The following is a 23,726-nucleotide window of genomic DNA, read 5'->3' on the forward strand; positions in this document are numbered from 1 at the left end:
TTTTGCAGGTCAAACCTGCAAACCAGCCGAGGGGATTTATCAATGAAATTTCAGATCCTTTTTCTCTAAACTCCAAGTGAAGACGAAATTCCCTCAACACTGAGGTGATACTTCCATTGATTTTGACTACAAAAAAGACCTGGTTCACTTCCATATATGGTGTCTTGTGAAATCACTGCTCTGAAAAGCCCTGTAAGTAAGCAGTCGTAGTCCTAGAAGTGCACAAAGTCCCTCAGCAAGAATCTCTCTGGGCTGCAATAGTTGCTGAGTTACCAGATTCCCCTGTTAAGTCAAAACCAACAAAAGGTGATAAGAACATTTGAACATAAATGAAGATCAGCCATTTTGGGTCCCTATATTAGGATATAGGTTTTAGGTATCAGTCCCCCAAACATGTCATTATTTATTATATATATTTTTCTGAAGTGAGAAACTAGACTTTATAATCATATTTGGATGTTTGTATTGATACAATGTGTGGGCCTGTATAAAATGAAAATGTCAGGGGACATTTGCATTTTACACTGAAATGAGCGTTCTTAATAATGCAGGCAGGGAAGTAGAACAGAATATTTACAATGTCTTGAATTCATAAAGTTTTGGGTGGAAAGGACTTAAATTGAAAGAAGCCTTGGGAAGATTCTCTGGAAAAGTGCTGAATATGGAAATCAAGCATGTTTCAACAAGAGAGATGCTGTTTTAATTTAACCTTCGTGTCTTTTTACTTTTATCTTTATGAAGATTCATACTGTTACAATCTACTAAGAGGATTTTAAATGAATCCTTCTGTTTTCATTTTCCCGTAGCCTCATTTCAATTAAAAAATGATTCCATATTAACTAGCTGATATTAAGCATTCCTCACTCCATCAAATCTACAAAAGTTTTTGAACACCCTACCCTTGCACCACCATCACCTACCCCAGAGCATCTCATGCATTACAAGATATGCCACTCTAGAGTCATGTGAGCAGATTTGACACCTATCACTGGAAAAGAAGCAGCAGGTATCTGTGGACAGTGGCTATCAGAAACATCATCTAAGTCCTAACTTGGAATCAATAGCGTAATTCTGCCTCCCCTCAAGTCACTTTTAAAAGAAGCAAGCAGCAGCAAAGCAAGAAGTGATGTTTACAGTAGCCCAAATAAAGCCAAAATCACACCTTGATATGCATATGATTTAGCCGTTCTTAAACCATTTTTTGTACACCACACTGATTTAATAGTTCTTTCACTGATCTTTTAAGACACTATTCAGTACCCAGTTGCACTATTTACACACAGTTACTGCTGGACTACCCTTTGCAAAAAACCCCTGTACCCTCTAAAAGGTGCTAGTTTGCTGGTTCTGCCCCCCCTACAAATCCATACTGATTATACTACTAAGTATTATCCTTCTGTACCCTCCTGGCTAATCCTGTCTCATTAAGCTGTGCAACTGTTAGTTGTACACAGCATGTCACATCTCTTAACTGGGTCAGTATGGTACACATATGTAAATTTATTGCATGTGCTATAATATACTCAATCAAATCAATACTAGCTGCTCAGTTTTCACTTCTTTAAAAACTGCTCCTGGAAAAGTGTCTGAGCTGATCCATTTAATAGCAGCTCATTTCATCAGATGCTGCTTAATACATATGCATTGCTATATAAATCGTTTGTATGACCTTTTTTACTATACTGAGCTCTTATCTTTTCCTATGTTCACCTGCTCTAGTTTTAAATACGTATTCACTGTACCACTCCAACTCCATATAAATATACTGGTTTGACTTTCCCTTCACCATTTCAGTATCTGTTTTTATTCCTCCTGAGTGACTCAGACTAAATTGTTAATCTGTCTAATCAAAGACGACTTTTCTTTTTTATGCTAATCCAGTCTAACTGCTTTAGAGTTTAAGCAATTGGCCCTTTTGATGTATTTAGTTTACTGCTGAACTAATACATAATCAAAGTAATTTGCATTGAATATATTTTCAGATTGTGACCAAAAGTAAATATACATTTTTCCTTCTCTATTGCATACCTTTACACACTTTGAATGCTGAATTCTATAGTTATATTAGTAAAATTGCAGTAACTTACCTTCATCATTGTAATAGCAATATACCGAGCTTCTTTTACTATCATTGGCTCGTAGGATGAATCAAGCTTTGGTGAAGGAAGTCCTCCAAAGGTCATATCACTGCTGGGGGAAACAGCTGTTGCAGGACTCCCAGGTATCCGCTGCACTTTTTTAACTTGCTCTTGTTGCAAAGATGTTTTTTTCTGGGAAACAGGAATAGCTTTGACTTCTACCTGTAATAAGATGTGGAAGAGGGAACATGATTTAGTGAGAAAACACACACACACATTCTTTTAACTTTGATGGAGCACAAAGTGCTTAGAGTATTGTAAATCCATCTCTGTCAAAACCCAATGTATCTACACTGAATCTGCCAAGCCAAGCACAGCATCTTGGAAAGATGCCAATCTACAGGGCAGGAGCACCCTGCTGACTTGGCACACCATCAGCACGGGCTGTAGTTCTGCCAGTCCCAGAGCACTCCCTGGGAAGCTGCGAACAGTCTGGTATGGCTAGGGAAGTTTTCCCACAACAGAAAAGTGCAACGAAGTAGAAAGAGAGCCTTCCAAGTGAGTGCACAGATTTCAGAGTGAATCATCATGGCCACTACATCTGGAACAGCAAGGGCTGGAGTGGATCCTGGCTGGCTCTGTCACCTCACACCAGCACTGTACGTTTATACTGTGCTCTTCAATGAATGCTTTAACTGACTTTTTCCCCCAGAGGCACCAGGGATCTCCATTAGTGCAGGTAACAGCTGCACACAATTTTCTGACAGACAGACTGACTACCTGGAAAATAAGCTTATGTGTCACTCATCCTAAATCTGCAATAAAGTGCAGACGTTTAAATACGGCAGTTTTCACACACCGTTTTATCAAAATTTGACTTAATTTACCAGAAGTTACATCACTGCATTGCACACTAAGTCCAGAAGAATGATAAAATGAATTAAGATTTTTGTCACTTTAATACATTTGTGAACAGTATTTAAATAATAAAACCAGCAATAATTTTGATAATATTTTGACATATCCTTTTCCTGATCGATAGGGTAAAATCACTAAGAGTTTTCTACATGTTCTGTCACTAATTTAAGTCAGTAATCACACCTACAACTTTCACTCAAGCAGTGTTTGTGACTAAGCTGATTCTTGTGTTACTGTTGTAGAACTGCTGTTCATTATTAGGTTTACAGCTCACTATAAGAAAACTCTCAACTATTACATCATATACAAAGAATAGATTTGAGAGCTTTTATCACAGGAATCATGCCTTTGTAAAAGGTATTTCATCTACACTTGGGCTTGAACAAAACCAACTACTCCACAGCAGTAGTGGGCTTTAAAACACAGAAGAAGTAACCTAATTTATTAAGTTACAACCATTTTGTGTTTGTTTTGTTTGCATTGCTTGACTACTTCAAATCAGGCAGTCCACTTTTATATATACCACATAGGTTTTACCCCAAAATGTGCAAAGTTCTTCTAACTCTACCTGAGGCTGTCAAGAACACCTCCTTTCCAGTACTGAAAAACAATGGCTAACTGAAGAGGCTGAAGGCAAACACAGGAACACCAGTCCTTGCCAGTTATTCTTATTAATTGCAAGGACTACAGGAACTTCCAAGAATTAGAAACAGAAAAGGGAAGAGTATTTTTCTAGTCTAAAATAAAGTAACTATAAGGTGGTCCATCAATGTGCTTCTGATTCTTTTTTTCCATCACAAAGTCTATGGTTTATAATACTCTTTCCTGGCTTACAAATTAAAAAATGGATTCTTGTCAACTTAACACATCATTACCATCAAACCTCACTTCTGATTGATTATTTATGCAACTACACGTGTAGTTCATCACAGACAAGTTATGAATTGCATGAAATAGTGCTGGCATAATACAGAATTTGGTGGTTTTGTGGATTTAGAGGTAAGAAAGTCTGAGTACAATGAATTTATGAATACCACTTTCTGTCCTATACAAGAGTATTCTGAGGAATACCTACAATAAGAACTAAAAGACAGCAAGATGAAGCAGAACAGCCAAGATTACAATAATTACCTTCATATTAGGAACATGAACAACATCCCCATACTGGTCTTTTGTTTGTACTGTAATAACAGTTGGCCAACCACATCGAATGTCATCCTTATTCAATATCAATGATGTTTTTTGAGGATCAGCATATGAATCTGGCTGAAGCCACCTACAGCAAAGAAAACCACCAAACATTAAAACCTCTTGCAACCCCCAAAAGACAAATTCTTACTCTGTACAAATGTGACACAGAGCTAAGAAAGGACATAGAACATCTGAATGCCTACATGTTTTTAACTAATGTATTAATGGAAACAATATAGCCAAATAGTTTTATTTAACTAGTATTTAAAATAACAATGACAGTTCTATAGCTAGTTAAATAGACAAGCAACAATGCAGTTTTACCTTGCGAGTCGTCCACCACTTGATCCTGGCACACAAGCAATGAAATCCTCCAGAAACGACTGCTCGTTGCTTTGGACCTGCAGTGGAAGACTTCCTTCGAGAGCTTCCAAAATGGTCGGTGAGTGAGACAGTGCCAAGCCTTTCCCAAGAATGCCTGAGTGAGATTTGCACACCTTTTTTTTTTTTTTTTGGGGGGGCAGAGGTTGGGGGTAAAAAGAGAGACACATAGAACAGCTGTTCAGTAATATGTTGACACTATCCTAAAACATGACACAATCGGTACAGGCATTTTGGGCACTGAAGACCATTCAAGGAGAAGAATAAACTTTACCCTGATAAAAGCTTTAAAAAAAGTCATCTCCGTCTATTAAACAATAATTTATGCCAAAAGAGGTTAAACGACCTTGAGTTGAGGGAGATTCAGCATTAGCTCCCATTGCACTCAACAAAAGGCCATCAGCAAGCCAGAACAACTGCTATCACATTATTTGGGACTTGATTAACATCACTGCTCATCTGAAAAAGTGATTTTATTTCTCTATTTACAAGGACATGTAAAAGACTGATTTTGGTAACATTTAAAACTTGCTAAATAGTGCAATTTCAGCCAAACAGATATTTGAAATACTTGGTCATCTAACATTCTATATGACATTATATGCATTTTTTTCCAAGCACATTCATTATAAAATATGATTTAATGTAAATAATAAAATTCTGCATGATTTTCTTAAACTGTTTCACAACAAGCTGGATTCCATTCTATTATAAAAACCTTACAAATTATTTTCTTCTGTAGCAGTCAAAAAGTTTCAATGCAATTATGTGCTTAAGTACACTGCAGCATACCTGTAAGGCAGCCTCTTCAAGTATCTCAAGATCCTCTTCAAACTCACTACCTGCTGGAAAAATATAACAGTTATATTGACACTTATCTACATATTGTAGAACATGAAATTCAATTCTGTTTTGCAAAGCCTTTTATATTACAAATTTCAAGTTTGCATAATGATGTGTCATACTGTTCAATCAGCAGCTGAAATATTAGTATTTTCAAATAACATAGTAAACATGCAGTATTGTGTAGTTCAGTGCACACACAAAGGAACAACGTAAGTTACATAGAACAAAAATTTGGTGCTTATTTTCTTATCTCCAAGACAGTATGTATGGCAAGTTTTTGGATGTGGCTAGATACTTTCAGAAAGATTTTGGGAGGTCAAGATGGTTTCTGGGAAGCAGTACCTATAAGTATGCAACAGCTGCTCTCTTTTAAGAGCTTACCTTCGTAGAATTATTTGAAAACCTGATAAACTCTGTACAATTTTGTAAATCATGATTCCTCCTAAAACACAAAGCTCAAATACATATTATTACGCTATGCTTCTTTCTCACAAATACAACTCAAAAGTCTGATTCCAAGGTGACCAGAATTGCCAAATACAGTCTTTTAACAGAAGAGTAGAACAGATAAGGTTACCATTTTTCTACTCTCTTTTAAAAACACGTCAGGCAATTCTACTAGACAGAAGAAAGAAGTAAGAAAAATCAAGTCCCAAGGCATTTTTAAAATTCAAAGAAATAAAGACATCTAAAAATGGCCCTCAGAAATCCACCAATCTGATACAGTTAAGAATGCAATAATATTAAATACATCAACAAATGTCACACTGCTGTTAAGTCCGATCTTGTTCATAGACCAGATCTCTCTCAGGAAGAAGTATCTTAAATTTAAGTCTTCAACTGGCAAGAACAACCTTTTGAACGTGGTAATTCAAACAGTATTTGGGTGTAACTCTCAAAGAAGGTAACTTAACTGCATATTTTATTTCAAATTTCCATTGATAGCATAAAGTCAATCTATGTGTCACCTACTTTCCCTTCTTGTTTTCGGCATTTAGGCAGAACAAGCAAAAAAAGCTCCCTAGAGAGAAGTACAAGGCATTATAAAATATGGGAGATTAAGTTAGAAGGTTTTCAATTTCATCTTTTTGTTTTTGTTGCATAGAAGAACAGCAAGATAAAGGGGCGTTGTGGAAGTCAACAAAACTAAGGAGTTTGAGGGATAACAGATGAGGGCACTATTTAACCTGCAGAATTGCCTGTACTTTGGAGAGTGAAATACAGATCTACCAGTGCAGCTGAGGTGCCTCCCTACAACATAAAGTAAGAAATTTGTACACAATCCAAATACACAAGCAAAATACTGGGTTAAAAAATACAAAGTAGGTTTTGTGATTATAACTCCACACTGATCAGTGCTCTCCTGCTCATTAATCTATGCTTCCAGTGTAACAATATCCAAGCTCTCATTTGTGCTCCTAAATTAAAACCATCAAAAAGTATCCTATTATATATTATGAGCCTGTTTTTGCTATATACTGATGCTATTTAAGAGAAATTATATTACACATAATATGGCTGCATCATTAGAAGTTCTAATTCAATCTCCATATCCATTAATTTTCATAAACTCTTTTTTCCTTACTTTTAAAATTGCAACTGGGTTACTATAAACCTTTATTTGCTGCACCTGCTGTAAAAGTATATAATTTCTAATTGTAAAAAAGCTATAGTAGAAATATATTTAGCTATAAGGTCTACAGATGCAATGGTCACTTCCAATTTTAAACCAGCAATTTCAAATTGTGCAATTTAATGCTGCAGGAATTTTTTTATTCAGCGAGGTGTAGAGTGAGGGGAGAAAAAAACAGTGAAAGAGAGATAATACCTGCACATTTATGAAGTACTGCAAGGAAACTGTGGGACTCAGTTCATACACTGATACACTACGTGTGGATGGGGTGAGTTTATTCAAATTTAAATGACCAGGTCTCCCTCCTTCCCATATGCACACAAAGGGAAAAGTGTAAGCAGAAAATACCACCAACTTAATTATCTTGTTTGATTCATTCAGTTTGAAGAATCAATTTTGTATTATCTCTAATTAAAAGCAACAATAAGCTTTAAATGTACTATTAATTCAGAAAACATGGACAATGATGAAATAACAAAGTATGTTCTTACCAATAGGAAGCGCTAAATCTTTCTTCATCAAAGCTGCTGCACACGATCCTCCTAAATTTGCCAGTTCTTTCTCCAGCTGAATAATACCCTTCAAATTTAAAAAAATTTAAAACAAAATTAGTATCTCAGAAAATAAATGTTTTCCTGCCAATGTTTATCTTAAGAAATATTGTGTGTCCCAGTGTAAAGCCTCTCAGCAATGTATTTCTTGTCATACAGCTACTGCTATGCTTTGCTGTGACACAGGACAGTGTACCAAACTTTTTAGAATAAAAAGGTACGTTTGAAAACAATTACTTAAAACTTCTCTTAGATGCTAGACTTAAGGTATTGGCTAGCATGTTTTAGCACTGAGTGTTCAAAACATGCCAGCAGCTTTGTTTGTAAATGCTTCAAAGAAAATGAAGGACATATCAATCTACATGGGGTTTTTTTGGTTAAGCAAAAGTTATTTTTATTGAAAAACAGACTAACTTAGATCTGTAGGAATTATAAATCTGGTTTTGCTGAAAGCCACTGAGCCCACCATAGCTAATAATCTTACAGTATGTTTTCTATCTGATACGGAAAGAAATTCCAAAGAACTTGACATTCTGAAAACCTGAACACATGATTTAGCTTGAGCAAAATCCAGGAATAAGATGAGGTAATCTTCTGTGAGGGTTGTAGTGTAAGCAAGATGCAGACCTTGTGAAGTCCACATGAACCGACAGGACCAAAGACTCCCAGGATAAGGGAAGACTCATTCTTTGGGTTTATTATAAAACTTAAGTGTTTTCAATAATCTCTTAAAATAAGCCAAAAGAAAGCACTGTGTCAAGGACAAGAAATTTAATCTTCCCTTTGCAATAAAGAGTGGTGGAAACGACTCATGTCCTTAAAGGCAAAATGAGGAGACCACTGGGTAAAATCTGAGGTTGCCTAAATGTGCACAGCATTTCCAAGGAGTCAGAGAGTTCTGGTGTAGAGTGAGCACTGGAAAAATAATGCAAATATGTATTCAATTGGTAGTGACAGTAAAATGCTAATCACTGAAAGCCCCAAACCTTTGGACCTCTGATGCAAGAAAAGATGAGAATTTCAGGAAATCTTATACCCCACTGACATAAAAGATAAAACCACACTATGTATTTGTAGACTGCCACAAACCAAGCAAAAAGCTATCCCAAATGAATAATGTCTTTAACAAAAGATGTTAAAACTTTTATAAAATGAATCTAAAAATATTTTGCCAGTGTCACTTAGTCCTAAGTGGAAATACAAATATTTTTATCCTCAAAAAATAGCCTTATAGGAGAGATTTATTAGGTGCAGCAATTATAACTATCTCAACTTTTTCCTTACCTCATCAGATCCTGGACTAAATTCATATCCAATTGCGTAACATTTGAAACCATAAAAACAAGCTTTTTCATCTTTCACATAGTCTGATGCAGTCTCCAGAGAAAAAAGAGCTTCATTCCCTTAAACAAGTAAAAGGATAAATAAAATAAATAATATATTCCTCTTCTTTTTGTATGTTTCTTTTACATATATACACAAAACTCAGCCTTTATATGTAAAATGTGAATTAAAACCATGGGAAGAAGAGCAGATCAACACTTCAAGCAAGAAACCTACTATAAATATAATCAACTTGCCAGCTTGGATAAAGATCCTTCTTCAACTTCGTTTGCTAAGATAACTTTGCAGAAAAATCAAACTTCCTTTAATTATTTTAGTAACTCACATTACTAGTAATTACATCAGTATCTATTTATTACCTGGCAATACTAATACCATGGTGGGCCATCCTGAAGATCCAGAGAACTTTTTCAGTTCTATCCATGAATTAAGGTTTTCATGGACAGAAGTATGCTTTGGTCCAAATCCCAGGCTCTGTGCAATTCTCACAGGAATTAGTAAACGAAGAACATCCTCTGACTGAGCAGTGCCACACTGAGTGTCAAACTCTATTGTTATCCACCTGACACATTCAGGAAAAGTCACCTAAAACAAAGCAACAATTTAATTATGTCCAAGCCTTTGGAGTTCTCAGGGTTTTTTTACATTTATTTCTTCATTTCCATTTGGCCTTTACTTTAGTCTACAAAAGTGATTTAATGATGTAAATTCTGCACAATTGTTTTGATATGCTTTAAATTAACATTAACCTAATTTATTCTTTGAAATTCATGTACACCTGAAATGCTTTACACTTTACTCAATTAGAATCCTGTATTATAACTTAATATTCTGATTAAGCATTTGTGCTGACACCACTTGTGATTGTTTTTAAGAACTCTGTACAGGTTCATTAAACAAAAGCACAGACTACTACAGACATTGAACTCTCATGCCTTCTCTAAACTCAAACTTCAACAAACATACTGAGTATCTGTTTTGTGCAATCCCAGAAAAGTACAGAGCAGCTGAATCCCACTTGTGGATGTGGCCTGCAGTACAATAGCATATAGCTACAGAAATTCAAATGCAGTAACCACTAAACCCGAGGCTTTAGACATGTTCCATAAATTTTTAGGACAAAACTAAGCATTACTGCATCAGGATGATCACATGGTAACTACATTTTCCACAGTGGATGTTTTGCTGTCTCACAGGACAAGCAGTGGAATAGTAGAATAATAATTAATATCCTGTTCAGGCTCTTGATTATTTGTTTGCTACTTCTGGATGTTAATTTGACTAGAATTGACTTTAGGTATTTTTTCAAAGCACTGTTCTAGCATTAAGGTAAGAAGGTCTGATCTATGGTTATATACTGTATACATAAAGACTTTGAACTTCTACAGTCCGTACAGCTAGAGCAAAGAAGCTGTATATGACAATAGAAAAATCTAAGACTATGCAAATTTAAGGACTTAGAGCAGATACCTGAATTAGGTAGTTAAAACTTCACTAGTTTCCACTATACTTGATGTAGAAAGTTTTGACCAGAAAAGAGTACAGCAATAATATAAAGAACTATATCCTATATTGGAGCATATTAATTATCATCCATGGCGACAATTTTTCAGATATTGACTCAAGAAAACTCGTGTCAAGCTTTTAAGAAGCAGCATGCACACTTAGAAATGGTGCTCACCTTATAGTGTGTAACAGAGGCAGGTTTATAGGGATGATCACTTTCTACAACAGCATAGTGATTGGAGGTAGTACAAGCTGAAAGCCCTTGCTCTGGCTGGTTTCCAGTGGTGCTGTCTGTAGACTGATTTGGGTTAAAAGCTGGAGGGGCATATTTCTGATTCAGAACTGCCACAGAAGGAAGCAGCTGCTGTACCAGGCCAAAGACCTCAACAGCAACCTGTAACATAACACCACGTGTATTACTATAAAGTATTATAACTTGGTGAAAACAATACTCCAATACTTCCATTTCTCTTCAATGGTTGCTTGAACATTCTCAGACTATCACTAACTACAATTCATTCCATCATTTTTCAATTCTGCATCTACACAATCCTCATAGGAAAAACTGGTACATTAAGCTCCTCTTGGAGACTTGCCAAAGCTGAAACAAGTCTGTACAAAACTGTGAGATCCTTTCCCTAAAATAGCTTCTGCTAAAACCTTGAACATTAACAAACAGTAATCACAAGTTCACAGAAAACAAATACCATACTAAAGTCATAGTTCAGTTGTCCTTTATAATAATATTAATTTTTTTTTCAAATATTGAACATATTTTAATGCATGTAACCTTAAGCATTGCATTGGTCCCTGTAGTCTTCATGCTATTTTCTAAGTAGAGGAACACTTCTAAAGCAAAACACTTGATTGTTTCAAACCCCAGTTCAACAAAGAAACAAGGTAACTAAAATCTGACACTGTCTTTCACATGTCTGCTAGATTTTAAGTGGTCAGTTCTTCCCCCCCCCCCTTTAAAAGAAGTCAGAAAACAGCTTCGAGCCCCTGAAAAAAGCAGTAAAAGGCAATAGCATCTACTAGCTAAGGATTATTGACATTTGTAGATCTAATAACAGATTTCAAGAGTGTCCCAGACCAGGCACATGGAAGAATGCCATGCCACAGGAAAGAAATGTTCTTTTATTTATAGCTGACATCTTTCAACCTCTGAAGTTGACAGAAATAATCTTAATGAGCAAATGCTTTTGCTGTTTACTGTAAAAATAGAATTTATATAACATAAAAAAAAATTTCATCCCACCAATGTTCATAAATGAGTTGTAAATTACATTCTTCTCATTCCTTATCTTTTCCTACTATTAAAACCTGTCATATTTCTCTGCTTCCTTAAGGTATTTTTTAATACTGTTTTCAATTTAATTTAAAATTATTGACTCTTAGAAAATTCTTGAGTCATGTTATCCAATATAAACCACTAATTTACAAAATAGTAAGAAATCAAAATGTTCAAATTTTCAGAGTAAATCTTTTCCCTTGCCTAACATTCATACATTTCTTCAGGAATTTCTGCTGAGGAGCATACCTTGGGAATAGCTGCTGCTACTGGTCCTATGTAGGCTATGATGAGGGGAAGCAGCATTGAAAACAGACTGGAAGAGCTGAGTAATTCTGGAATGTCTTCAGCTAAATAAAGATAATTAGAACAGAGGTATTATTAATAAACATACTATAGTTCAAAGCACATCTTATTTTTCTGGTTTGCCCTTTGTGAGTTAAACTTCTATTTCCTAGACTATTTTTACTTCAAATTGTTTTCATTATTTAGGGACTGTTGAATTCTGAGTCTGCCAAGTCCACCCAAGATAAGTATGTCATTATATACAGTTCTCTGTTGAAAAATGTCCTTCTCTTGGAGCATTACTTTATTGCATTATTTGTCATTTTGTGAAGCTGTGTTTGTATTTTCTACAGTATAAAAGTTAGTACAGCAGTCCTCCCAGCTCTTCAAATTAATTTTTATAGCACTATGTAATACTCTGGACATTTTGGCTACAATGGCTGATATCCACATTTCTCAAAAAGGGATGTTTAAGTGCTTATATATTAACTACGTTAACCAGTCCTGCTGATTACAACTTCTGTGCAAAACACACATGAAATTTGCAACTAACCTGTCATAGAACATCCTTTGGAAATAAAGAATCTTACCAGCTTGAACATGACACTTGCTAAATTGATGAGCAAATTTATACAAGGCATCTGACTATGATATCACAAGTATAACTCAATGATCTATAAAAGTTACTCACAGTTCGATATCTATAGGAATGAAAGGTTAGAAAAATATTCTTTGGAATGGAAAAGAGAAATATCACACCTCTTGTATTCAGGTGATATTCTACTTAGGATGGCCTGCTAGCAAAGTATCAAGTTTTGAAAAGTAAAGTAAACTTTCTCAAGCCTTACCATCTACAGCAAGAGCTCTGTGCAACAAGTCTTTGGCTGCTCGTACAACAGCACTCACGACAGAAAGAGCCCTGCTACAATTTTTGTCTTCTTCATTAGCTTTGTTCAACAGCTGTGACTGCAGATCTCCATCATACTCACTCCTGGATAGTGGATTAAGTTAAAGTAAGTTCACAAACACAAAATTACATTGAAAAAACGGCTAGTTTTTAGCATAGAATAAGCAAAACAATTTATAATACAGTGTTAAAGAAAACAAAAGAAATCATGGAGGATATTTTGGAGGAATGTCTCACTGTTAGTCCTTTGCAAAAACTTTATTTGGCAAAAAGCATAAAAAGCATTTTTCTGCAGTGTTTCTTTTCTCTACATGCCTTTTAAACCACAGAAAAGTATTAATTGCTATGCTCTTCCAAAGCCAGGTGCCTGTCTTGGTAAAAACTGAGCAATGTTAAATGCATCACAGAAACAAGTCAAACTTTGTTAATGGATATTTCTGAATTTACATAAGAGAAAAAGACTCATCCTTCTTATTTCAAAGATTAATTATGGCTTTGGCATACAGTCTTGGGCTCACCCTCAACAAATAGTTCTTTCTTTTAAATCCCCTCTGTATGTCAAACTGGGCTCTCCTAAACAACAACATTATGCACAGTACCATTTCAGTAAATTATATAAAAGATGTGGTTTGATTTGCTTTTTCAAAGCAATCAAATGACAATTATAATCTAATTCAAGCCTTCAATATGACAGTGATTAAGGCCTGGCATAGAGAAATAAAATCACGTAGTCAACATGTAGAACAAAACCTTCCATTCTCTTTTGGATATCTTATGTTTGTCCAGAAAGATCTAACCTGCAAAACCTAATTCCAGAACATTATTATTTCAGGACTAGCACCTCAGAACATTCAAAAATTTTACTGTGAGCAGTTCAGGGAACAAGAATACCTCTCCTTCTCTGTGATGTGAATTAATCATTCTTACAAAAAGATTATTTGGTTTTTTAATGTGTCCTAGAAATGTAGCTTTGCTGTCAGCCTTAAGCCTTTTTCATTTGAATTTTTTAGCCACTGATGGTGGGTGCAATTCAACTGAGTACTTTTCCAACACATCCATCCAAAACTTTTCTGCCCGCATCAAAAGTGTGTCAACTTCTGTATGTGGTCTTTCTTTGCATATGCATGAGAAAGAATTCTATTGGTATTTGAGCATCCTCCAAACAAAATGGAGTGTAACTTTTACCAGCTGTTCTGTAATAGTTGACCGAACATTTGTTTCTTTATTGTAGACAAATCAAAACTTCAAATCATTATATATCAAACTATGAGTCCTCAAACTAAGTCCATAACCACAGTCATGCATCATTATTTACTTTTTTCACACATTATTATCTTGTTCACACAAACTACAAAAGACATTGTGATTACAGTCAGCAGCTGCAATTTTTTTTCAACACAATTTATTCTGTAACAGTTCTGACTTGTACTGCTACAGTCTTTCAAAAGCTTCTTCAAATTCTATCAGTTGAAACGAAAAAACCTTGAGACTGTTCTGATCTGAAGACAGGACTTTGGTGTGAGGTTTTTTCATATGTTAATATACCATTAAGTTAGAATGCCTTGAAGCTTCCATTACTGAAATTATGTCCTTTGCTTTTCTGAAATCAAATAAATTGTTATTTCTCCTTAATTTTCTCTTTTGCCTGTATAAAAGCAGATAATCTAAGAGTGAAAAATAGACATTTTCCTTATCTTCTTTCATCCTTCTTACATAATGATGCTTCCCAATTATGATACTTCATAATAAATTTCAAGATTCCAGAAGACTAAATCAATTAAAGTATAATGATCTGCACCACTGCAATTCCACTCTTTAATAAGCAATTACTGTTTTTACTAACAAGCTGGATCTTTGAGGACAATCTCATGTTTAAGGTAGTTTAGAGCTATCCTGTATCTTCAAATATACTATTATTATAGTTTTGCTGGCCACTTTATTTCTCCATATTTTAGCTTCTTTAAAACCTTCTTAAGAGCAATGTGTTCATGTGCTTGGTTAGTCTAAAATACATCAGTTGGTGTAGCATTACTTTTTTATATCTTCTAGATCTTTTATTAGGTAGGTACCCCTCACACAATCAAATACAAAAGTAAATTATTATTCGTTGATCCTTTTATTCCTTCCATCTTCTGTTGATCAGCTTTGTACTGCCAGTTTGACAATCGTGTCTTTATACAAATCAGGGTAAGCATCTCAAACATGAAAGCAATGCTTTCTGCAAAAGCATTAACACAAGTGAATTCCTACTATCACCCTGAAAGGCTGAAGTAAAGCCTCCCTGCAAGCACAGTCAGACGTTTCAATTGATTTTCTTCAGGCAACTGCAATTTCTCTTTTTATACCTTTGAACTCTAAGTAACAGAGGAGACAGTTCCTATACAAATAGACCTTGCTTCACTACATGATGCCATCATTTTTGGAAACTGAAGAACTGAATAAATCAGAGAGATAAACATTCCAGTGAGTAATCTCTCAAATATCTCTTATGATACAGAAAAAACAGAAATTGAAATAGTGTATCTTAGGAATTCCCCATATTAGAGCTTTAAAGTAGTAAACAATGGATCTTGTAAGAAGTCAACCACCAAATTATTTGTCAAGTCAAAAAAACCAGAACCTAAGGCAGGACTAGAAAAGGCATCAGAAACACACTCTGGATGTATTTATTTCTATCACTTCTTAAAACCAGATGTGGTATAATAGCACTGTGATGGTTTTGTTCACTTTTCTTAGAAATGAATCATTACAACGCACAAACCTGTAATAAAGAATCTGTGGGATTTGTCCTCGTGTTTGGTTAGTGCCATTACTGCTCAGACTACACGTACTGAATGTAAACGTCACGCCATCTGGGCACTGAACTGTCGTCATTCCGCCATCTCCATTGGCAGTCCGGCTTCCATAATTCCTCAAACGAACCGCGTATTTCACATTTTCCTTAGAATGGAGAGCCAAAAACAGTATGCAGTAAAAAACAAGTATCTAATGGCTTCATGGTATATGAAAGTTATTATTTTACATTAATACTGGAGAGTCTGAAAAGTCCTTCAAAGCACTCTACAAATGAAATTAAACAAAAAAAGATCCAGCATTTAATGAATATCAAAGTTGTTCTGTGTTCCCAAACTACAGACCGTAACTTAAATTACTACTAATTGCTTTAAGAGTAAGCGCAGACCCAAAAAAATTAACTGCCAAGTTGCACAAAGTAAGTTGAACATGCAAAAATATTCTGAAATTACTAAGCAACTACTACCTATCTTATGCTATTATAAAAACTGGGATCTAATTTCTTTTAGTTGGCAGGATTCAGAACTTTTCATTTACAGCATGAAACCTAGACTTTATGAAGCACACATGTGAAGACCAACTTGTGAATGTGCACACAAAACCCCGAACAATTTACATTGAACATTTCAATTTTGTTATCTAAAGAAGTTCTATGAAACCTACAGATGTGCTTTTATTTTAGTTACCTTCAGGGGCACAACTTTGTCAAGTCTGATTTCAGCTATGTCACTAGGAGAATCATCTGTGGTGTAAGTTCCCTTAACCAATTCTAAAGATGTCCATCTATGAGAATGAGTTGCATCTCCAGTATGATCACTCTGATTCAAAGAAACAAAGTAATTTTAACACATTTATAATGTAAGTACATGACACAAGCAATTGTGCAACTAATGTTTCATTACATAAATTTTTACGTGTGGCATTGCAAATAAAAAGATGAAAAACCTGTTCAGAGTCAACAGTAAAGCCTTTCTCCTAAAGGGAAAAATTACTGAGCAGAGAGGTTAATTTCCCATAGTAACCTGTGCTTGTCCTTTGGAAGAGATCAGAATCTTCAGTTATAGCCAACAACAGTGTGTAAAAACTGAGTTTTGCTTCATTACAAGAACGCACAATACAGTTTTATGCTACTTCTAAGAGAGAATATCAGCAGCACATGAAACATGTAGGTACAGTCATGCTGCTAGGCCATAACCCTTCTCTTCAGTTTTGTGTTTTAACTTAATTTCTTACTTTCATTCACAGTTTACAGAGAGATAACTGGTACTAATCTGCATTTAGCTGCAGAAACTGAAATGCCCCCTATACTTCAAATGTTATTTGTAATAAAGTAAAGTTCAAGACAATAACCAAGATAGGGATCCCACTAGGAATGGTATGTAGCTTGTGGTTACACAAAAATCTCCACCACAAGCAACCCAAAAAACTCGACAACCAGTGCAATGTTTTACTGGTAGTCTAGATTGAATAAGAACGTGACAATATCACATTGTAAAACATACTTTAAAAAAAAAGTCGGAGGTTACTTTTTTTCAAATTGTTTTCCCAAATTCAGTACTTACATCATCAACTAATACCTCCAACTCATACTCATGAATTCCTCCTCCACCATAAACAGAAAATCCTACTACAACTACACCAGGTTTGTCAACAGAGAAACATATTGCATCAGGGGATCCATTCCCAGTATTCCAGCTTCTTCCCTGACTTGTTTTAGTGAATCGGTTTGGAGTGGATTTGACAGAATGGAGAGAATTCAGTCCATCAACCTGTAGAAAGTCAAATACAGTTGTCAGAAAATATTAACTGCTTAATGTTAGACAACTTTAATAAAGAGAAGTTAAGTGAATTAAATTACCAGATTTTTCAACTGGGTAAATTTTAGAAGTCAACTCAGAAACCACGGAAGATGCTATTACTTAGCCTTCTAGTTAATATTGACTAAAAAGAAAGTATTTCTGATAATTAGAAATTAACTAGGAATAATTATGAATCCAACTCATTTTTTTAAAGTATTTAAATATATATTTTACAGGATGAAATACAAAAAAATACAGATTAGCTGTACTAAAAGAAAGGTTAGGTATTTCTGCCTTAGGTACAGTCAAGAGAGAGCAGAAACAGATCTTATGTAATAGTAAAACCACCTTGAATCAAGGTGTTATCAAAAGCTTGATTCTTTCTGTGAGAAAAGCCTGTGGATAACAGATAACACAGAGACAGTGGCATCCCTTTAACAAAGTCAAATACTTTCCTGTCACTTAATGAAGTTACAGTCCTCATGAAAGGATATTTGATCATATACATACATATGCAGGCAAAAATCGAAGTACTCAAATTTGCCATTTTTTAAACAATCTGAAGTATTCTGCAGCCCTAATGAAGTAGCTAATTATCAACAGTACTTCCCTAGTACAGTGAATGTATGCTTTTAAATTTATGCAAAACATATGAGCTACTCAGAACCGAAAATTCCAGAATCTCTGAAAGATCTGCACACCTATAAAAATACCTGTCACAGCCTGTATCACATTCATAATACGTTTGTCCTGAAAGACTTCTAAAAATTATTTTATAGTAGCTTTACCTCAGATCCTAATGCTGATGCTGTAAGCTCACTCACAATACTAGCAAGCAACCCACAGGTATTAGAAACCAGATGTGAAGAGAAAAGCTCATTTTCTCTTCTAAGGCTGTTCCGTACTGGTAAAACAACAATGACCAACATCTTTTCCAGCACTTCCCGAAAGCTTGTCATCCCTGAAACATTTTCTTCACTCTACAGTATGACCAAAAACAATGGCAAATGACATGGTTATTAAAAAAAACAAAACACAAACTTTCACATATTGTAAGTATTAGGTAATTGAAATATCTGTGACTTCATAAAGATTACACATGTCTAGAGGGTGGAAAAAAATTTAAAAATTTGCAAAGCTACCATAGTGTGTATTCCTTTGTCAAAGGAATTGATTAATGTTCTTAATTTCCTGAATGAGGTGGTGACTAGTTTTTTATTGCATTGGAAAGATACTGTATCCAGGTGTCCTTCCCAGGAGAGGTCTTTTCTTTATAGCCTAATAAAACCTATACAGCCCATAAAACCCATGGGCTTTATAAGCATACATTACAACACAGTGGATATATAGCTACCTATGAAACTGTTAATGCAATTTTCTTTTGCAGTGTCTAAAAAAGAAACTTGGAAACTTTGTTATTTTGGTGTTAGCAAAAAGAATTTTCTATGCAAAGATGTAAGATAAAACCAGTGGTAGGATGATTATAAACACAGTTGTTCTTTGCTGAATGAAGACTATGAAACAAATCTAAGCTTAGGCATCTGCTGTGTCTTCTGCCTAGGAGTGACATCCACTTTCTTTTTTAAGTCATATCCATACTGAAAATCATTTCCGCTAAGAAAAATAAAATCAGCTCTACTGATGAAAATCCAAGGTTTATCTTTCTCACCCTTTTGTCTCCTAAAAATATCCAAGGAGTGAACAAATACAGAAGACAATCAGGTGAAGCAAACCTGTACAGAACACTTTCCATCTTTTACAGGTAGGAGGCAGCTGTATCCACAGCATAAATATTATATTTGCATTTAATAGCACCTGCTGGGTTTTTTCTTCATTAATTTGTGCAGGTGCTTTTCAAGTCCATGAATAATGGCCTACAGGAGTATGTCCCCCAGCTTAACTACGTATTTTATGAAGAGCAGAAAACCTCTGACCTTACCTTTTGCTCAGAACTTCTGGTAGTGGTAGACGCAACAACTATCCTTAATTTACTTTTCTTGCATAATTCATAATTTCATACTATCTTACCCCTGTTATCTTTTGAAGTGAAGAATGCTATTTAGTAGTCCCATTTCCCTGATTATTATCTTTACCCTTTTGATTCCTGTAAATCAATTCTAAAACAACAGAACTGCAAAAATAGAGCATTCAAGAGCCCTTGATTAGGAAATTGTTTAATAACTTTTGCTAGAACTGTATGAACTGGGATTCCCTTGTTGATCCCTTTAAAAACTCCAGTTTGGGACATGACTTTTTATTACTAAAGTTGTGTTGACTCTTCCTCAAAACACCAAATCTATCTACATGCTCCTCCTTGTGATCACATAAAAAGATAAAAAACTGTTACAGAAAACACTGTGCAACAGAACACTACTCCAAGCATATTTCTTCCAATTTAGTATTCCAAGACAAGAAGCATTTTTGCTCAGACACTCTCCAAAGAAGAAATAGGTGGAATATTTCACACAAAAAGTTGAAAACTGGAAAAAATAATAAGTTTCTGAACTAAGCCTTTTAGAAAGAAAATGCTTAGGCAAATTCATTTACATCTTCATCAAGCAAAAACTTCAAGGTACATAACAGCTTTTTGCTGCAAAGTAAACGAAGTCATTAAACTTTCAGAATACATCCTAACCTGACTGAGTTTTTCCATGTGTGCAACCAGAAGAGGAAAGCGATGGGCCAGAGCAGAGTCGTTCTCAGTGCTGACTTGTTTAACCATGGAGCGCAGCAAGGCCTCTCCATCGTAGGCAATTGGGAAGATGGAGGTCAGCTTTACTGAAGTGTGGCACAGAGCAGACATGACAGCAGCAAGGAGCCGGCTACTGGAGGTCTTGAAGTTTGCTTCCTGGATGTCCTAAAGACATGAAAAGAAATTAATAGAATGGCACCACTGCATTGAAAAAGGAGAAACTGTTTTTGAAAGGAAATTTCCAGTTTTATTGTAATTATAAAAATAATTTAGAGGAAGCTTTCCTATGAATTTTACATTACCTTCTCTCATAAGCTTGAATTTAGATCTTCAATACTGGAGTAATTAGAATTTCTTGGTTGGACTATTTTAAAATAATAAACCCGTCTAATATTACTTTTGAAATTATGGTATCCTTTGAAGACAAGGCATTTCTTATAATTAACACTTATAATTAAACAACTTAATTAGAGAAATACATTAAAGAACTGACTCTTCCTTGAAGAATGAATTTTTATGCAAAGCAGCAAACTGTTTACATCTCACCACAAGCAATGCAAGCAACCAACTACATTGTTTAGATGTGGGATGCTCATTCACAATAAGCAAAACACCCAGAAGAAAGTTGTTGATTATAGAATAGTATTTCCAGCTGCTTTTCATGTAGTTGGCTGGATAAGAGCACTACTGTAATGTTTAATAATGAGGAATTACTAAAGTATTAGTGATAAAAAATGCTCTTAGGCAACATGCAGCAACAGTAAGCACACCTAAGGCACGGCCTCAACACTGGAAAAAGCAGGTGCTGACAGCAACCAGCACCACAGATTTTCCTTGCTGTCCCACAGAGAATCTTAAAAGCTAAAGATGACAAAGTTCCTAGGCTCTTGTTGAACTACGTTTAGAGAACACCCCAAACAAACAAAACCAGAAACAAATCCAATACCCAGTAATTAAAAAAAGAAAAAGAAAAAACCAGAAGACAACAGAACTCAAGTTGCAAATCAGGATAAATGCAAAAAATTAATATCAGTTTTAGTATTACTTGGCTTCAACTTGAGCAAAAGGGCAAACTAAGCTAACATTTATTTGTGCCATTTTAATGTACCTGGTCCAAACAGTTCAGCAAGTCACAAAGACATGCCCACTGGAGAGCTGGTGTTGGATAAAATGAATGGAAGCAAGCTGTGAATGTATTATGGCATTCCTGAAGAACAGCTTCTAAAAGACTGAGAGGCTGACTGAGATATCCTTGTGGATCATTGTCCAACTTCACCATGCAATGGTCAACTCCTTCAGATAAAATTTTTCTCAGCAAGGTCCTAGTTTTTCCAATGCAATCTGCTAGTTTGCTGGTTTCTTCTACAACCGCCTTAGCTGTAGCTAGAAGATTACACAAAGAGAAGCATTAAATGTACAATAATGCAACATTTTCATGTTAAAATTTTACCTGCAAATAGAAAAACTGGAATTTAGCAACATTGTTGAATCTAAATTCTGAAAAGTTAATTCCAAAAGTAAAACAGTGAAGGGTGTTAAACTCTTATCACAGAAACCTGAACATTAAAAACTCCCACATTTCTGGTCTTCTATAATATATGCTGCATTTTAATATGAGCATTGTTAAAGTACATGCATGAAAACAACCTTTCAAATTCACACTGTGATCACCACTACAGCACACACTGCGTATAGAAATAGGAAAAAAGAAGATACAAATAGTCCAAAACCATTCAACTCACAAGTCAAAGAGGAAATCAACTTTAAATTAAGAGGTTACAGTGTAAACGTGTGCTACTGGGATACTTTGTTATGCAGACAATTGAAAATATCCTGTTACTGACAGCAAGTCTTTTAATTGCTCCAATAAAACCATTTCTGTGAGCAATTGTATTTTATATCATATCCTACATGAATACTTAGATCAAAATTTAAATATCCTGTAGACTATTTGCTGATGAATATCAAACAAGTGAACTAACTGGAATACCTGATATTGGATATATTTCACAGGTGTAGACCCTCAGCAATCTCAGGCAGCAAGTGCCCACAAAGCGCAACCTTTCTAAATCCAGGAGAGTAGCAGTGTATTGGAAACCCTTCAGCCCACGAAGTTCTTCAACTCCCAGCACCAGTGTTGTCCAACTCCAGTGAAGAATGCTCAATAAAGATTCAAAGCATTCCTATTTCAGGAAGATAGATTTTGTGTTGAAAAACAAGAAATGACCATTCTGCATGAGTATTAGATGAAAGGCACATAGCATGAAAACACATTTGACACAATACATTCTTGTCATAAAGTAAAGACTTATCAAGGCTGTCTTCACTTGCTTTTTCATACACTTCACAGTTATGATCTGCAGGACCATGGCCACTATGTGACATTGACAGTACTTGAAAGCTAAACAGAAGCACATCATAGTTCACAAAAAATCTGAGGAGTTACAAGGTTTTGTTTCTACTATTATTATTATATGGGGTCAATAACTTCACAAAGTTGCAACCCAGAAAGCAAAATAAATGTGTTTGGTGTTGAACATCTTGAAGTTGCAACAATCAAACTGATTGTTCAAAATTAGATGTAAAATGCTTCCAGAAACTTCAAAAAGTCAAAACCCTCCTCTCATCCTGGTTCATATCTATGGTGAGGGTAAGAGCAGCAAGACAATGGAGAGGATACACTGTGGTGTTAAAATCCACAGAAGTTCATAACTTAATGCAAATGTTTTTAAGCAAACATATATTCAGAGTAGCTATTAATATGTTGATAATATGATTACTAAAAATGCAAATCATGTAGATAATACATTCCTAGAAGAAACCTGACAGGAGAAGATCATCCTGATCATTAGAGAATACTGAAGAGATGGAGAACACATAAATGAAAGAAAGTGAGCCAATTTAGAAAATCAGACTATGACTGTCTATATGGAGGCAATAACTTGTATATAACTATCCATGCAGAACACTGACACTATGTGTAATGCAGTATAAAGTACAAACCAGGATGGAACTGAAAATAAAATAATCACTGCTTGCAACAGATAAGGGATTGTACTTCAAAAACACAAAGACAGAATTGACCTTATCCTGCATGATATTATTGCATTTCAACTTAATGCAGGATTTCTCAAAATCTGACTAGCCCCTTGCATGTGAAGAGCTGCAGACTACCTTCTATAGCAGTTGCAGTTCACTGTGCCAATAAATACTCCTTACCTCAGTTTACCAAAGTTTAATTAAATGCTATCTGATTCTCAGTGTGCACCAGAATGCATCTAAGAGGAAAATAAATCTCACCAGTGACTAGTTAGTGCCAGTAATCTAAAAGCCATAGAAGACACCAGTAAAGCTCCCTCAAAATTCTAAAAAGCCTGCTAATACTGATTTTTCAGCAGAAAGTGAGGCTTGTACATTGAAAACAACCAGTGAGAATGAGCTCAATCCCAATTCCCCTCCACCTAGAAAACTCCAAACTAAGTAGCTAACCTTGTAAACAAGCACATTTCTA

The 23,726-nt window shown here is 35.2% G+C and overlaps 1 protein-coding gene across 17 annotated transcripts in view; it reads right to left on the bottom strand.

Annotated features, from left to right (window-relative positions):
* MYCBP2 (MYC binding protein 2) overlaps window positions 1–23,726 on the bottom strand; it is a 176,996-nt gene that overhangs the window by 64,719 nt on the left and 88,551 nt on the right. For 13 of the 17 annotated variants that reach the window (XM_048295652.1, XM_048295660.1, XM_048295658.1 and 10 more), the window contains 17 exons: window positions 22,206–22,398; window positions 21,324–21,598; window positions 20,159–20,380; window positions 18,312–18,503; window positions 17,287–17,493; window positions 16,411–16,542; window positions 15,693–15,871; window positions 12,873–13,015; window positions 11,989–12,089; window positions 10,624–10,842; window positions 9,302–9,527; window positions 8,883–9,001; window positions 7,539–7,626; window positions 5,361–5,413; window positions 4,512–4,684; window positions 4,128–4,272; window positions 2,088–2,300 (listed from right to left, as the gene is read on the bottom strand). In XM_048295652.1, the coding sequence (XP_048151609.1) occupies window positions 2,088–2,300; window positions 4,128–4,272; window positions 4,512–4,684; window positions 5,361–5,413; window positions 7,539–7,626; window positions 8,883–9,001; window positions 9,302–9,527; window positions 10,624–10,842; window positions 11,989–12,089; window positions 12,873–13,015; window positions 15,693–15,871; window positions 16,411–16,542; window positions 17,287–17,493; window positions 18,312–18,503; window positions 20,159–20,380; window positions 21,324–21,598; window positions 22,206–22,398 (2,880 nt within the window). The remainder of the gene's footprint in view (window positions 1–2,087; window positions 2,301–4,127; window positions 4,273–4,511; window positions 4,685–5,360; window positions 5,414–7,538; window positions 7,627–8,882; window positions 9,002–9,301; window positions 9,528–10,623; window positions 10,843–11,988; window positions 12,090–12,872; window positions 13,016–15,692; window positions 15,872–16,410; window positions 16,543–17,286; window positions 17,494–18,311; window positions 18,504–20,158; window positions 20,381–21,323; window positions 21,599–22,205; window positions 22,399–23,726) is intronic. The other 4 variants (XM_048295659.1, XM_048295662.1, XM_048295651.1 and 1 more) reach the window with 1 other exon arrangement.

This window comes from Corvus hawaiiensis, chromosome 2 (assembly GCF_020740725.1).
Source record: "Corvus hawaiiensis isolate bCorHaw1 chromosome 2, bCorHaw1.pri.cur, whole genome shotgun sequence".
NCBI classification, from domain to species: Eukaryota; Metazoa; Chordata; class Aves; order Passeriformes; family Corvidae; genus Corvus; species Corvus hawaiiensis.